Source organism: Vulpes lagopus, chromosome 10 (genome assembly GCF_018345385.1).
Source record: "Vulpes lagopus strain Blue_001 chromosome 10, ASM1834538v1, whole genome shotgun sequence".
NCBI lineage: Eukaryota > Metazoa > Chordata > Mammalia > Carnivora > Canidae > Vulpes > Vulpes lagopus.
The window spans coordinates 74,660,482-74,678,119 of NC_054833.1; the positions used below are offsets into that span (position 1 = coordinate 74,660,482).

The 17,638-nt window shown below is 36.7% G+C and overlaps 1 protein-coding gene across 5 annotated transcripts in view; it reads right to left on the reverse strand.

The window, feature by feature from the left end:
* The window catches only part of PATJ (PATJ crumbs cell polarity complex component), a 359,628-nt gene that overhangs the window by 314,260 nt on the left and 27,730 nt on the right, over positions 1–17,638 (reverse strand). For all 5 annotated transcript variants that reach the window (XM_041770677.1, XM_041770680.1, XM_041770678.1 and 2 more), the window contains exons 8-10: positions 6,590–6,808; positions 3,752–3,851; positions 811–902 (exon numbers count right to left, since the gene is read on the reverse strand). In XM_041770677.1, coding sequence (XP_041626611.1) covers positions 811–902; positions 3,752–3,851; positions 6,590–6,808 — 411 coding nt within the window. The remainder of the gene's footprint in view (positions 1–810; positions 903–3,751; positions 3,852–6,589; positions 6,809–17,638) is intronic.

The window sequence follows — 17,638 nt, forward strand, 5'->3', positions numbered from 1 at the left end:
TCCATCAGGACAAATAAGCCTCGGGTTCCACCCAATTCCTTCAAGCTGGCCAAACCATTACTTTAGCTATCCCCAGAAGTATTTTCTCCAAAGCATCCACCGCTATTGCTTGCCTCTATACCTTCAAATTACAGGACATTTCCTAAGCTAAGAGTCATGAAAGATGCTTCCTTAGATGGACCTGAAGAACAAAGATTCAAATGATAGTTACAAACATCTGTTTCTATGTAAATCACTAAATTAAATGTGTGTGTGTATGTAGAATGTTTATGCTTCAAAAGTATTGTTCAAATAAACTTTAAAGCTTAACCAATTTTCACTAAATGGAGAAAAGACCAGTCTGAATTGCCAAAAGGTAATTATTATATCCTTCAATATATAAAATATCTCAATTTTGTATGTACTCAAAATTACTGTTAGAAAAATTACTTCCATGAAGAGATAAAAAGAGCCAATTAATAGCCTACTAAAATGTATATAAAATGATTGAGTTTAAAGAACACAGAGGTGCTTGAAAGTCGTTTTTAGGAGAATGCTAAATCATCTTTCAGGTATATGTGTGTGTATATATATTTTTTCCTGCCAATATGTGACTCCTTTCTTCATACACAGTAAAAAACAAAAACAAACAAAAAACAAAAACAAAAATATCTAGGACCCTACGAGTCTAAATCAATGAAATTTCACTGAACTTAATTTTTTAAAACATTATGAGATCATATGAAGATATTCTCCTCTCATACATACTATAATAAAGATAACTTTTTTCCCCAACTTGATTCAACTCTAAGACAAAGGGCAATTACTTACAGCAACTATTTTGTCATTCACTTGAATTTGGCCGTTGTGGTATGCAGCACTGCCAGGTATTATACTTTTCACATAAATCCCTGAAGCCTCCCCTGAGGTACATGAAAACATATGGAGAATGGAAGAAAGCTCTAATTAGACCTTGATTGCAAAATTCATATCAAGAGGTTAATTAGCTACAGGGGCTGACTTGAGGCTTGATAAATACTATTTTGAACACAAGCAGAGAAATTGATGGATTATTTCAAACTGTCACCATCACAAGTGACCCGAATTTGAAATGATGTGACTGATGACTATTTCTGGAAAAATAATCAGTAATGGAAGCTTGATGAAATTGCACTATAAGCTGGAATTCAGGAGAGCCCAGGCAGTCTCATCCTCTTCTCTTGGGCTTTCTTCCTTCTTCCTCAGGCCTTGGAGCCTTATCACTTTTCACCAGCACTAAGACAAGAGTCTCCTACCTGGTCTTCCTGCCTACATTTAGTTCACTGCTCATGTTAGCTTCCCAGACATAGAAAAGTACACACAGAGTTTAAAAACAAATTAATTTTAAAACTTAGAAACATTAATCTTTACATTACAAAATATTTAAATACAAGCAAATGGCTAAATAAAAATTACAACTATATAAAAAGCATACATGCCTATGGGCAAAAGACTAGAAGAGAAACTAGAAAATGAAAAACTGTAAGTTTGGATGATTTTATATTTTTATTCTTTCATTTCAAATGAACTTACAATATTGCCTATAGAAAAAAATAAACATCAATGAATTCCTATTGCCTACATATTAAAATGCAAATTTCACAGAATCATATTCAAGGACCTCCATAATCTCCCCAAAACTTTTTTTTTACACTTATCTTCCAACTGCCATCCCTCCAAAACAAAAGTGCACACGCACAAGACTTGATATTTCACCAAAACACTAAATATTGTCATGATGTCATATCCCTTTTTTTAAATTCATTTTTTCTAAACCTCTAAATCTCATCCCTTCTACTAAAATCTTTTTCCATTCCTACCACAAATGGCTGTGAATTCCTTATTTTGTTCTGTCAAATTTAATCTTTCATCTTCCATATGATAGTTTGCTTATATCTCTGCTAGGACACATATTTCATTTATCCTTAAACTTTTTTCTTTTTTTTAGGGGAGCTGGGTGGCTCAACCATTTAGCGCTGCCTTCAGCCCAGGGCATGATCCTGGAGACCCAGGAACAAGTCCCATGTCAGGCTCCCTGCATGGAGCCTGCTTCTCCCTCTGCTGGTGTCTCTGCCTCTCTCTCTCTCTGTCTCTGTCTCTCATGAATAAATAAATAACATCTTAAAAAAAAATTCTTTTAGGGCAGCCCAGGTGGCTCAGCGGTTTAACACCGCCTTTAACCCAGGGCTAAAACGTGGGTTGTTTTTTTTTTAAGATGTTATTTATTTATTCATGAGAGAAACAGAGGGGGGAGGGGCAGAGACACCAGCAGAGGGAGAAGCAGGCTCCATGCAGGAAGCCTGACGTGGGACTCGATCCCAGGTCTCCAGGATCATGCCTGGGGCTGAAGGCAGGTGCTAAACCACTGAGCCACCCAGGGATCCCCTATCCTTAAACATTTAAGAGTTATTTACATATTCCTTTCTCAGACTAGACTTTTCTTAATATTCATTTTTCTATCCCTTTCAGAACTAAGCAAAGTAACTCCCTGAAAAGTCCAATGAACAGAATAAAGGAAAAATTACTCTGAAAGACTACATGTTAAAAACCATACTGAGTTTTTAAATGTTCTCATTTTTGGATTTGCCACTGTCTCCCTCTCCCAAAGTCTCCAAAACTTCTTTTGAGAATAAAGAAGTAAAATGACTCTTTCCTTTATTCAGTAACATAAGTATCAAATTTTCTCAATTTTCTATCAGTTATCCACTTTCACTTGACTTGTTATGTATATTGTTAGGTTTATAAGAACACTCCAAAAACTTTATATAATAAAGGTTCATAAACCACAAGTTTAGGAACTAAGCCATGATTTCTCTAATGAGACAGCATATTAAGAGCTATTCAATATAGCTTTTTTTTTCCCCCAACATTATTATACAATCCATACTTAGCTCTTTTGGAATTCATTTAAATTCTGAACCTAATAAAGGTGGCACTTAGAAAAGTCTAAAGGTTTGAAAACAGTTATTTCATTAGGCTAAAATAGCACAAGGTGGTCTGACATGAATTTCATTCAGGACTTTGAATACATTAGCACTCTTAATCTTTCCACCTGCTGTAAGTATGCAAAATAATATTTTTTTTAAAAAAATCAACTTTCTAATCTTGTTATCTTTAAAAAACTAGAACATTTCATAACTCAGAATTCATGTTATGAGCAAATATTTGTCCAAAAGGTTTATTTTTCCTTACTTTAATGATTGTCTTACTAATAATAGAGTAACTCTTAAAATAAAAGTTACCAAAGCTTTGCATGTAGGAGTTGAGGCAGTGTTATTCAGAGATACTTGGGCCATGTATTTATTCTTACAATAGAATCCCTTTAAAGGACAGGAAAATAATTCTAATTAAATAATTTATTCTATATTATTTTTTAGTAATTACAGTATTTTTGACATTCATAATATGAAACATACACAGTAATCCTTTTACATTACACATCCAAAACATCATAATATGTAACAGTCACAATATTTATAATTATCTATCTTGGAAAAATGTTATACACTGAGTTATACAATTCGATCCTTTTGCTAGTGACAATCAAGTCAGCTATAAAATTACTGAGATAAAAGTATAAATCTCTAATCACTGGAAAGTAACTGGCTGCCACTATAGATAACACAGTTTTATTGTTCAGTATTAAAATTTGCACATATTTAATTTTACTATCTAGAAAACTTCACATCCTTTACAATTATTTCCAAATATAAAATAGAAATGATTCATTTACCTGTATGAGCAGTTCCAATATAGCCAACAATTCTAATCCCAAGACTCTGTCCATCTTTTTTAATGAGCTCAACATCGTAAGTTTCAAAAAGAGAACTGTCCTAAAAGGGGAAAAAAAAAAAACAATTTTAGTGATACACATTATCTAGTTCCATAACTGTGTGTGGTCAGTTTGTGCATGGTTTGCCAAGTATTTCTTTTTAGAACCTGTGGCAGAAACTTTTATTCCTGGTGCTATTGCTGTGTTTATGTTCCATTATGTGGCAAAAGGGAGATTAATCCAGGTGCATCTGATCTAATCAGGGGCCTTTCAAAAGCAGAGTTTTCTAGATGGCGACAGAAAAGGAAGTGAAATTGAAGCATAAAGGCTGGACTTGTGGTAGGAGGTCTGTGAGAAGTTACACTTCTGGAAGAGCTGAGTGCGGTCCTTAGCTGATAGTTAGCAAAGAAGAGACTTCAGTCCTACAGCTTCAAGGAACTATATTCTCCCAACAATTAAATAAGCTCAGAAATGGACTGTCCGCAGAGCATCCAGATAAGAGTCCAGCCAGCCCTTAATTTTGGTCATATAGAAATCTAAGCAGAGCCTAGCCATGTCCACTTTTGTCCTACACAACTAACAAAGCAGGTTGTTTTAAGCCACTAAGTTTATGTTGCTGGTTTGTTTTTTTTATTGTTGTTTTGTTTTGTTTTTGAGAGTGAGAGAGCATGTATGAGACATGAGGCTCGATCTCATGGCTGGAGCTGAGATCATGACCTGAGCTGAGATCAAGAGTCAGACACTTAACTCACTGAACCATCCAGGTGCCTTAGTGATAATTTATACAACAACAGAAAACTAATACAGCCATTTAGAAAACACTCAGGATAAATTTTTATCTAAAAAAACCCAGGGGTGCCTGGGTGGCTCAGTGGGTTAAGCATCTGCCTTTGGCTCAGGTTATAGTCTCAGGGTCTCAAGAGTCCTGCACTGTGGGGCAGGGTGTGGTCTCTGCTCAGTGGGAGGCCTGTTGCTCCCTCTCCCTCTGCCCCTCCCCTTGCTCGTGCTCTCTCAAATAAATGAATAAAATCTTTAAAAAAAAAAAACAAATGTAAAGAAAAGTTTAGAAACAAATGGTAAAAATTACTGTGAGTAATTACTGTGAGCAAAAAATATTCAACTAAAACTTACTTTCATACTTCTAATTTAAAATATTTCTTTTAAAGAATAAAATGTCGGGATACCTGGGTGCCTCAGCAGTTTAGCAACTGCCTTTGGCCCAGGGTGTGATCCTGGAGTCCCAGGATCAAGTCCCACATCGGGCTCCCTGCATGGAGCCTGCTTCTCCCTCTGCCTGTGTCTCTGCCTCTTTCTATCCGTGTCTCTCATGAATAAATAAATAAATAGAATCTTTAAAAAAAAAAATAAAATAAAGAATAAAATGTCTAAAAACATGGTTCAATTCAAACGACTAACATTAGAAAGGAAACAGTTGATTCCATCAAATTCTCACTTATCACAGAGCTACACTGTCCCCACTACTGAAATGAAGGCTCTAGACAGCTAGAGTAATAGAGGGGAAGAAAGTGGCTACAACTGATTTAGAGAGGAAAACAAATGATGCTAACATCTCAGACAGAAAACTTCCATTCACAAGGTTCCAAGGAGAGGCAAACAATTTTCTAGAACAGCCCCTCAAATACACATAAATGATGGTCTTCTACCCCTCCCCACCAAAATCACTTCTCCTCTTTCCCCGGCCCCTCCTTTTAAAAACTATTTCTTTTCTTTAGCTTTATTACTCCCTGATTCAGAGCCTGTGAGATGGCTAGAAAGATCCTGGAATAGACCAGAAAGATCTGAATTCAAATTCCAGCTTGCAACTTACTCACTATATGATTTTATTTATTTATTTTTTGAGATCAAGATCTGAGCTGCCTGAAATCAGGTTTCGGACACTTAACTGTGCCACGAAGGTGCCCCTCACTATATGACTTTTAAATGGGTAATTTATTTTTTTTTAAGATTTTATTTATTTATTCATGAGAGACAGAGACAGTGGCAGAGACATAGGCAGAGGGAGAAGCAGGCTCCTTCTGAGGGAGCCTGATGTGGGACTTGATCCCAGGACCCCGAGATCATGATCTAAGCCAAAGGCAGACGCTCAAGCACTACCCAGGCACCCCTTAAATAAGTAATTTAGACTTGAGTTCTTCAGCTAATATGATCTTATCTTAAAGAATAAGACCTATCTTGAAGAATTCCTGTAAGAATTGCAGATGACCTCGACAATTCTGGGTATTTGATAACAATAATGATTATTGTTTATTATAATGATTATAATATATATTATTATCTATTCCCTTTATTCATTCTGTTCCTGTGATAACTTCTACACTGACCAGTATTTAGTTTCCCATCCAATATGTGGATGACCATATATGGAGGTGACCACTCTAATGACATACAAATGGCAAGTACTGTGGTGCCTGGCTGGCTCAGTCAGGAGAGTATGTGACTCTTGATCTTGGAGTCATGAGTTCAAGTCCAACATTAGGCATACAGCTTACTTTAAAATAAATAAATAAAATTTTTGAAAAGCCTTTATTTTAAAAAAAGAAATGGCAAATATTATTTTCCAATTTACTAGATGATTAGCTGAAGTTTAGTGAGGTTGAATGATGCTGAGAAACAGCAAAAAAGAAAATCAAACTTGTCTAATGTCTCCCAACTGGGTTCTCCTCTGCTTCACTGGGAAGCACTACTCATACTCACATGGCACTTTGAGTCGAAGGCATCTCAAATCTTGCAGGGTCTCATAACTAGTATTTACAGCAGAAGAACTATTTATATACTCACAGTACTAGGGCTCCTGTTAGCTACAGCAGGCAGGGCAACAGGTAAGGCTGCAGGGGTAGGAGGGGTTACAGAAGTTTCACCAACTGGGTCTCTTGCAACAAGCATCCTGACTGAATTTCCACAGTTCCTTAGCACTTGTGCAACTTGCTCGCTGGTCATTCCCTGCACATCTGTGTCACCAATCTTCAAGATGTGGTCCCCTGTCTGGAGTCTTCCATCCTTTAATTGAAGAAAAAAACCAAAATTATTCCAATAAATCAATGGTTTAATTTCACTAGCTTATAATCAATTCATCAGACTTTCAATTCTGGTAGAATGGCTGACAAAGAAGTCACCTACAATATGCTCAATGGGACGCCTGGGTGTTTGAGCATCTCCCTTTGACTTAGGGCATGATCCTGTGGTCCTGGGATCAAGTCCCGCATCAAGCTCCCCATGAAAAGCCTGCTTCTCCCTCTGCCTATGTCTCTGCCTCTGTCTTTCATGGACAGATAGATAAAATCTTTTTTTAAAAAAAGAAAGCTTACTGTTTTAATGAATGCTGAACTGGCAACAGAGAAAAGGAAATCTTTGCCAAAAAAAAAAAAAAAAAAAAGATGAGGTGGAGGATGTGTTCAAAAGAAGAGTAACTAGAATTCTAAAATGGACATTTACGCGAGGGCATCACTTCATGCCTAATGGCCTAGAGCCAGGGCATTAATGACTACAAAGATAGGAAGAGATCAGAAAGTCCTGGGCTGCAAAAAGGGCGGGAGTTTGGATCAGAAGTTTCCGGCATCAAGCCAGGAATTCTGAAGGCCAACAAACTCAGTGGCACATTTAAGGATCAGCAAGATGTCAGTGTGGCTGGAAGAGGATGAGCAAAGAGTAGAGTAATTAAGAGGAGATGGGAGCATTAACTGGAGGTCAGCAGTGCAGAGCATTTGCTCTGAACCAGTGGGAAGGGAAGTCATTGAAAGGTTTTGAACAGAGAAGGGACATTATCTGACTTACTTTTACCAAGATCCCCCAAGCTTCTGTACTGAAAACAGACTATAGGAGAGGAAGCAACAGAAGCAGAGAGATACCAGTTAAGAAGCTACAACAGTAATCTAAAAAGAGATAATACTAGCCTACGGACTGGGTTAGCAGTTGGAGTGTGGAGGAGACTCTAGATGTAGATGTATTCTTTTTAAGATTTTATTTATTTATTTTGAGAGACACACACACACACACACACACACACAGAGGCAGAAACACAGGCAGAGAGAGAGAGAGAGGCAGGTTCCCTGAGATGAGCCCAATGCGGGACTCAATCCTAGGACCACAGGATCACAATCTGAGCCAAAGGCAGATGCTCAAGCACTGAGCCACCCAGGTGCCCCTCTAGATGTATTCTTAATGAACTCTCAACAGGCTCTACTGATAGCTTCTACATGAGGTATGAAGAGAAAAAAAGGACTCAAAACTCCAAGTTGTTAATCCTAAGCAACTAGAAAGTTGCTATTAGTTGAGAGAAAGAGGACTACAGAGGAATAGATAGGAGTAGAAATCAGGCATTCAGTTTTAGAGATATCCAGTCTGAGATCCTATTAGACATGCATGTGGAGATGCCAAATATGCAGCTGGATATACAAATTTGGAGTTCAGGAAAGAAGTTCAGGCCAGGGGATCCCTGGGTGGCTCAGCGGTTTAGAGCCTGCCTTCAGCCCAGGGTGTGATCCTGGAGTCCCAGGATCGAGTCCCACGTCGGGCTTCCTGCATGGAGCCTGCTCCTCCCTCTGCCTGTATCTCTGCCTCTCTCTCTATGTCTCTCATAAATAAATAAAATCTTAAAAAAAAAAAAAGAAGTTCAGGCCATATATTAAATTTAGGAGTCATTAGCATATAATATATTTAAAGTTAGGATTCTGGATGAATTTAGAGAACATAGAGAAAGGATACATAATGTTCTATTTCTTAAGCTTGGGATATATACATGGGTAATTATTGTTATTATTTTTATTTAAATGTTATATTTAAGTAATACACTGGTGACTATTGTCATTATTATTTTTAACTTTTTTTTTAAGATTTCTTTTATTTATTCATGAGAGACACAGAGAGAGAGAGAGAGGCAGAGACACAGGCAGAGGAAGAAGCAGGCTCCGTGCTGGGAGCCCAATGTGGGACTCAATCCTGGGACTCCAGGATCATGCCCTGAGCTAAAGGCAGACACTCAACCACTGAGCCACCCAGGAGTCCCTATTGTCATTATTTAAAATATGCATAGCCAAAAAAAAAAAAATGTGCATAGCCATTATATATACTTTTTAATATATATTTTCATATCTATATTTCATACACAGAAAAGTTTAAAACACAATTTATCAAAAAGCATAGCAGTTTAAAATGTTTAATATTGGGACAGCTGAGTGGCTTAGCTTTGAGTGTCTGCCTTTGGCTCAGGGTGTGATCCCGTAGTCCTGGGATTAAGTCCCACATCGGACTCCCTGTGAGGAGCCTGCTTCTCCCTCTGCCTAGGTCTCTGCCTCTCTCTCTGCATCTCTCATGAATAAATAAATAAAATTTTAAAAATAAAAATAGATGTTTAATATTTCCATTCTACTTCTATTTGTCAAATTATTGAAACAGCAACAGATCTGCATTTCATCTCATCAGAAATTTTGAATTCTCTCTACTCAAAATTTGAATTCTCTTTTTTACTATAAAAAGATACCAAGATGTAAACATAGTTGGTTACAAAAAATTATACCTACCTAGTACTTTACAGGTCTTTTTATGCATCATCTCATTCAGAGAGGGACAGCTTGAGCAAATGGGATTCAGAAAGGTTGAGTGACTTGGCCAAGGTCACAAAGGTTATGAGAGAATCAAAGTCCAACCCAGTTGAATTAAAAACCAGTTCTCATTTAGTCCTTTGTCTCATACTTGGATACCTCCAGAGTGACACTAATAGTCAACAAATTTACTTTTCTCCTATTCTCCAAGAAACTGCTTATTACTGTCAAAAAGCTTAAATAAAATGAAGATGAAAAGTAGGTATTTTGCAACTGAGAGAGAAGGACAGCCTGAGAATAGAGCAATGACCTCAGGCTTGTACAGTGCTAGGCTTCATATTCCTGGCTCCAAAAGGCACCATCTATAAGGTTTAGATGAAATTCAGAAGAAAGGGATCCCTGGGTGGCGCAGCGGTTTGGCGCCTGCCTTTGGCCCAGGGCGCGATCCTGGGGACCCGGGATCGAATCCCACGTCGGGCTCCTAGTGCATGGAGCCTGCTTCTCCCTCTGCCTGTGTCTCTGCCTCTCTCTCTCTCACTGTGTGCCTATCATAAATAAATAAAAATTAAAAAAAAAATATTAAAAAAAATAAAAAGAAATTCAGAAGAAAAAAAAAGTAAAAAAAAAAAAAAAGCCTTAAGAAAAAGTCTATTCTCCATCCTTCCTTTTCTCCAATTTTGCAGAAACCTGAATGAAGGAAGGTCAGATCAAAATAATAAGTAAAAAACTATGGGCTTTGTTGTGAAGTCTGCAGAAGGCCCTCGAAGCAACTGGAAGAGGAGAAAAGGAGAAAAACAGAAATGCAATTCAACTCAGAAACATTTACAAAGACGTAGAGAAAACATAGATGCAAAAAGGAAATAAGAATTGGTGGATTTCTACTTTAAGCACTAATAATTTGATAGTGTATCAATGCAACAACCTGAAATAAAACAAGTAACTACTCAAGAGAAAGACAGTGGTCATGATGAAAAACAAGGGTAAAGCTGCCACTATAAATCAAACTATTCTTGAACGAAATTATGGCCTGATCAAGAATAAAGAATATGTCAAATAAGTGAACTTGGCTTGGCCAAAGGAGGGCACTTCAGCATAAGTACATATTTAGTCACTTCCTAGGCACTATTTTTGTTCCTATTTTACCTCCATTCAATTTAAAATGATGTAGATAATTTGCATCTGTCACTGAAAGTCAACATTTTCATCTTCCAGAAAAACAGGTGTTCTAAGGAATTCATAAGTGCAAACACAATCATTAGTCAGACTGATAGGAAAGACACCAAAATGACAGCTACCTTGTTTAAGTCCAGCAGCATGCCTGGGTGGCTCAGTGGTTGAGCATCTACCTTCAGCTCAGGGCATGATCCCGGGGTCCTGGGATCAAGTCCCACATTCATTCCCAGCATGGAGCCTGCTTCTCCCTCTGCCTATGTCTCTGCCTCTCTCTCTCTCTCTCTCTCTCTCTCTCTCTCACATGAATAAATAAATAAATCTTTAAAAAAAAAAGTCCAGCAGCCCCAAATATTGCATTTTATTGATATTTTTTGATCAACATTCTCCTTCCATAACATGTCTACTGTGCAAGGAAATTAAAAGGCATAGGGTTTTGTTCTTTAACAGAAATCATAAATCAATGATAGCCAATAAATAGCTATGCCAAGATTCAAAGACTTAGCATGCTAATCAAACATTCAAATATAAAAGTATATTAACCTATAGGTTCTTTCAAAAGAGGAAAACAATTATGCATATAGGCTAAGAGAGTATGGAAGGCACAAAAATTAAAACAGCTGATGTAATAAGATATCTTGCATTAGAATGAAAAGGCTAAAAGTATTATTTATTAACTTTAATCTAAGTTAGCAGGTATAAGCTAAAAAATGTATTCCTTTGCATTTTAAATTCCCTGATAAGCAGTATGGATGATAATTTCAATTCAAAAAAAAATATTTGAGGGGCATTTGGCTGGCTCAGTAAGCAGAGCATGTGACTCTTGATGGAAGGGTCACAAGTTCAAGCCCCGTATCAGGCATAGAGCCTACTTAAAAAAATAATTCTTTAAATATATTTTAATTAAAAATATATTTTAATAAATAAATAAATAAATATAAAATATTTGAAAACCTAAAGGATTCAGGCCTGACCTACAAAGTTAAGAAATCAAATTTGTTTCTTTCAAAACTAAAACACAGAAAACAAACTTCTAGTTTTGATTCCAGGCCAGTTCTATCATTGATCTTTAATCAAAAGGCAATATAACATTGGCAGGAAATAGCAACTTTTTAAAATAAACACTCTTTCCCTCAAGAAACTAAAGGAAGATACTAGATCTAAAAACATCTATCCTATCCTCCTCAAATTCCCAGAGCCCTTATCAAGTGATTTTTAAGGATGAGGAAAAGATCTGTTTATAGACTTACTCAACGCAAAATTTCTTGGGAATAATTAACTATTCAGTGGCCTCACGCTGGGTCTGGCTTATTCTAAACTGAAAATTCCTCATTGTACACACCCACTCTCCAATCTCTGCTTGGTTACATTCCTTCTTAGTATGAAAGATTACTGGATAGCTAATATGACTTATAATATAATTGCCTAACACCAAAAAGTCAATAATTCATGACGACTTTAAATAGACTGCATTGTTATAGTTACCTTCCAGGGAAAATGGGGTTAATTCAATGTATGTGACTGCCCTAGAATTTCTCTAGACCATAAGAAAGATACCTCTGTAAAATGAAGTTTTACACTATCCATTCTCAATCTAAAAAAACAAAAACAAAAACAAAAACAAAACAAAAAATCTTCTCTTGAAAATTTTTGGAATTTTTACCACAACTGAATGGAATTCTGAAAAGACATATGTTTCAGGTACTGTGATTTTTGGAGACTATCTGAGGATTATAAATAGATATGGGTTTATAGATTTATAGGTTTTAAGATTGATGTATTATTATATATTATAGATTTATAAATTTAAGATTGATGTATTATTATATATTACAGATTTACAACATAAATTATAAGTCTTTTAGTTCCCCTTACACGATACCATATAATTTTCCCAGCCATGGAATTGGCCCTGATTACATTTACTGATTGTTCATTGTAACTAAATCTCAACAAGTGTTTCTTAAAAAGCTCATTATGAATCAATATTTTTCCATTTCATTTACTTTCTAACATTAGAGGCAGAAGACAGCAGAAGGACAAGTAGTAGAGGCTTTGGAGTCAGATACACCCAAGTTCAAATCCTGGCTGTACTTTGATCAAGCTGTATGGCCAAACGTCAGTTATTTATTCTACCTAAATCTCAGATCACTCTTCAGCAAAATGGGAATAAATCCCTCTCTCATCGATCTGTGAATATTAAACTCAATACTATATGTAAAGTCTTTAGCCTACTGCCTTGCCTATAGCACATCATCAAATGCATCCATTTCTGATGCCCCTTTAGGCTGCAGTGACATCAGTTAGGTGTTCTTAGGCACACCTCCTCAATTATTCTCATCTTTTTACAGATTATATATAGGTAATCTGTAAACGCAAAAGAAAATGTAAAAGGCTATTTCATGAAACTTTTTTTTCAAGATTTTATTTATTTAGTCACGAGAGACGCAGAGAGAGAGAGAGAGAGAGGCAGAGACATAGGCAGAGGGAAAAGCAGGCTCCATGCAAGGAGCCCAATGTGAGACTCGATCCTGGGACCCCAGGATTAGCCCCTAAGCTGAAGGCAGATGCTTAACCACTGAGCCACCCAGGCATCCCATGAAACTCTTTTAAATAAGGAATACTGACTTCTTTTTCTAACTTTCTATTATCTCATTATATATTCTTTGAAGAAAGATTAATTAACCCCATTAGCTGAACATTGATTATGATCAATCTTGATCACATCTAAACTAATGACCTAGGACATCTATATTCCCTTACCATAGAGATTGCCATAGTCAACAGTGAGCGTTAACATTCAAAACATGAGTATATTTTAATTAAAAGCAATAATTCCCTTTCATTCTTTTAAAACTATGGTCAGGCTACATGAGCAACAACTTGTAAAGGCTTAGCAACAAAGCACAGAGCCAGTTGAAGAAATTTTATCGGCCATTAGCTGAGATGAAAGAGAGAAGAAGGGATGGCTCTGTCTCCTATGCTTAGACCTCACCATATTCCCTACAGGAAAAAGTCAATAGTTCTCTTGCTTCTAGAGCTATTTCCTGGTAAGCTTAGACCAACCCTGGACAAGTATACATCTGGGAAAAAAAAAAACATATGAGGATGAACTTTAGATAAACAGATTTAAGCAGTAAAAGACAGGCTTCAGAGTCAAACAGATGTGGGCTCAATTTTGATTTTATCATTTCCTAATAAGTAGCCTTTGGCAATTTCTTAACAGTTTCCATATCTATAATTTGAAAATAAAATTTATGACTGTTTTAAGGATTATATGGGAATAATGTATATTAGGCAGATAAGAATGTCTGGTATAAACAAACATTTGCTTTTGCATCATGACTGATGGGCTTACCCCAACCCCCTCCTTGATGACCTGAAATAGTGACAATCCCTTCCAGTAAAGGCTGGAAAGGCAGTAAAATCAGACCTGGGCCTTTCCCAACAGTATCTCAAAGGGATTAATTTGGGAAACTGCACATCATATTCTCCTTGTGACAATTCTTAATGCACATTAGGATATTAAAAGCTCAGAAAATTCTTACAGTAAAGAAGTCTATTTGATTTTGTTTAACTTAGTGTTTTCTAAATTTATCTGACCCTTTGTTTTTCACAGTGACTATACCACTTTGCATCTTGAAAAATGCTACTCCAGCAAACAAGCCCATGAAAATTGCTAAGGGCCAGGGGATATGTGGGAAAAGATATCAGAATATTCCACAATACCTCATTTTTTATCAGATTACAAAAAATCTCCAGGGACACCTGGGTGGCTCAGTGATTGAGCATCTGTCTTCGGTTCAGGGCATGATCCCGGGGTCCAGGATCGAGTCCTGCATCAGGCTCCCTGTGGGGAGCCCGCTTCTCCTTCTGCCTATGTCTCTGCCTCTCTGCCTCTCTCTCACTCTCTCTCTCCCTCCCTCTGTCTCTCATGAATAAATAAATAAAATCTTTTTTAAAAAATTCCCCAAAACCCTTAAGAATATATTTTCTGCCACAGATGTGTTCTGAAGATCCATAAAATGACCATTCTCAGTCTTTCTGGTCTCAGAAACCCTTCACACTCTTAATTATTGAAGATGGAGAAACGGGCATTGCAAAGACACACAGGAACTCTTGTGGGTGATGGGTATGTTCTTCTTCTTCACTAAGGAGACAGATGGTATGACGGTTAAAGTCTATATGTTACCTTGTCTAGGCTATGGTACCCAGTTTTATGGTGAAACACTAATCTAGATATTATGTGAAGGTACTTTGAAGATATAATTAACATCCACAATTGGTTGACTTTAAAAACATTACCCTTGATAACATGGGGGGGGCCTCTATCAAATCAGTTGGAAGACTAAGAGCAAACCTGAGATTTCCTTGAGAAAAAGGAATTTTGCCTTAAGACGGTAACAGAAATCCCATCTGAGTTTCCTAAGAAATCTTGCCAAACAGCCCTACAAATTTCAAAGTCCAGATTGCATTATCAAGTCTTGCCTGAGTTTCCATCCTCTAGCCTGCCCTACACATTTCAGACTTGCCAGTAAACACGTCAGATTCATTAAACTGTATATTTTACGTGTGTGCAGTTTATTGTATGTCAATTTTATCTCAAAAATTACAGAGAATCTGAAAGAGCTTTTGTTTATGTGATTGTCTCTGTTTTCTACTGAATTAGAAAATAGCAGAGAAATTTAAAAAATATTTAATACAGGGGTGCATGGGTGACTCAGTGGTTGAGTGTCTGCCTTTGGCTCTGGTCGCAATCCTGGGCTCCTAGGGTCGAGTCCTACATCAGGCTCCTCACAGAGAGTCTGCTTCTCCCTCTGCCTATGTCTCTGCCTCTCTCTCTCTCTGTGTCTCTCATGAATAAATGAATAAAATCTTTTTAAAAATCTTTTAAAAAATAAAAATATTTAATACATGTAATATGCTAATATATATTTTTATATATTGATGTATACACTTTTTACAAATAAAAGCTACATTTTCTATAGCAAAACAGTGAGAAGAGTAGTATTTTTTTAAGAGTGTATTTATTAAAAAAAATATATTTTTTTTATTTATTTATTCAAGAGAGACACACAGAGAGGGAGAGGCAGAGACACAGGCAGAGGGATAAGCAGGCTCCATGATAGAGAGCCTGACATCGGACTTAATCCCGAGTCTCCAGGATCATGCCCTGGGCTGAAGGTGGCGCTAAACCGCTGAGTCACCTGGGCTGCCCAAGTGATATATATTTTTTTTTTTTAGATTTTATTTATTTGAAAGAGTGAGAGAGCACAAGCAAGGGGGGTGGCAGGCAGAGGCAGAGGGAGAAGCAGGCAGCCTGATGTGGGGCTTGATACCAGGGTGCTGCTGGATCATGACCATGACTGGAGTCGAAGGCAGACGCTTAACCAACTGGGCCACCCAAGGGGGCCCAGAGTGGTATTTTTAAATATTTTTGGAATTTTTTAAAAAAGATTTTATTTATTTATTCATGAGAGACAGAGAGAGAGAGAAAGGCAGAAACATAGGCAGAGGGAGAAGCAGGCTCCATGCAGGACACCAGATGTGGGACTCGATCCCAGGTCTCCAGGATCATGCCCCAGGCCGAAGGTGGCACTAAAACGCTGAGCCACCTGGGCTGCCCTGGAAATCTCTTTAATGTCTGGCTTAAAAGAAGATAAAATCTGGCCTCAATTGGATACGTAGTTGGAAAATGGAGGAGTATTTTAATAGTCCTTTGAGTCCATTCTTCTTTGATAACACACCAAAACTTGGTAAGTTGTGGTTTCTTAAAGATCAGCTGCAATCTCCAACTTCATCAACAAACTTTCAAATATGGTTTCATTAAAATCTATTGCTCAATCTTGAATTCTGAATGGAACTTTTACCTATATATAGTCATATCACACATTGGTCTTCATAAAATATTGATCCACAGACTCATGCAGATCTTTCAAATGTTGACATATTTCATTATATAATATTTTAAAAATCATATAAATATCAGCAATAATATAACCAGAATAGTCTCCAAATATTGGAAAATTTCAAGCTCATGGTAAAACACAACTTTTCCAGAATTCTAATTTTTGCTTGAAAGTTCAAATTTTATCATCACCAACAAATGCTGTCAGTTGTTTTCCTTGAAGTGACAGGCTTGCTTCATTTTCAAAGAAATGTCTGCTAAGTACCCAAGTCTGAATAACCATAATTTTTCTGCTAATTATTCTTTCAAAAGTAAAAATGCTATTCCAGATTGGGGTTGCCAGAAGTTGGGGTGGGGGAAAACAGGTGGACCAAATGTGTGAATAAGTAAGTGATAATTAACAATACTGTATTGTATATATAAAAGTTGCTAAAACAGTTAAGTAGATCTTAAAAGTTCTCATCACAAGAAAAAAACATATAACTGTGTGGTGATGGACATTAACTAGACTACTGCAGTGGTCATTTCACAGTATAAACAAACATCAAATCATTTTGTACAGTTGAAAGTCATAACACTATAGGTGATATTTCAAAACACTTTTTGAATGACAGCAAAAAATTTTTAAAATTTTTAAATGTTTTCCACATTAAAAAGGTGGCTAGTTTGTTTCACAAATATTTTTCCCAAAACAACCATCATAATTCAGTGTGTGGCAAAAGTGCTGTGCAGTATGTTCCATTTTGTCAAACAATATTTTAAAAAATGCACTTAAATGTCAAAATTTACTAGAAATAAAAATTTTTGCTGCGCTTTCTTAAGACTTTTTTTTCCTCTTTTGCAGCCACATGGTGGTGAAGAATGCAATGAATACTAGCACAGTTTGATGCCATTTTCCTGTCTTGATCCCATAGATCCCCTGCAAGAGTCTCAGGGATCCCCACAAAGCAAACTCTGAGAGCGGCTTCTCTAAATACAAATAGAGGCTGAAAATAGGAATATTAGCAGCTCCACAGTTTGTGTAAGGTGGAACAATCTTGAATAGAAATGGGGAATTGAGGAATTTACCCCAAAGCTGCATTTGCAAGGCAAGTTCATTTTTACTTATGTTCATTAGAAGGGATATATTTAAAGGTAATTGATTAGTAATATTTATGTATTATTCTGGCTATCATGGCCAGTTCACAAACTATGGGTTCACTAATAAGTGAT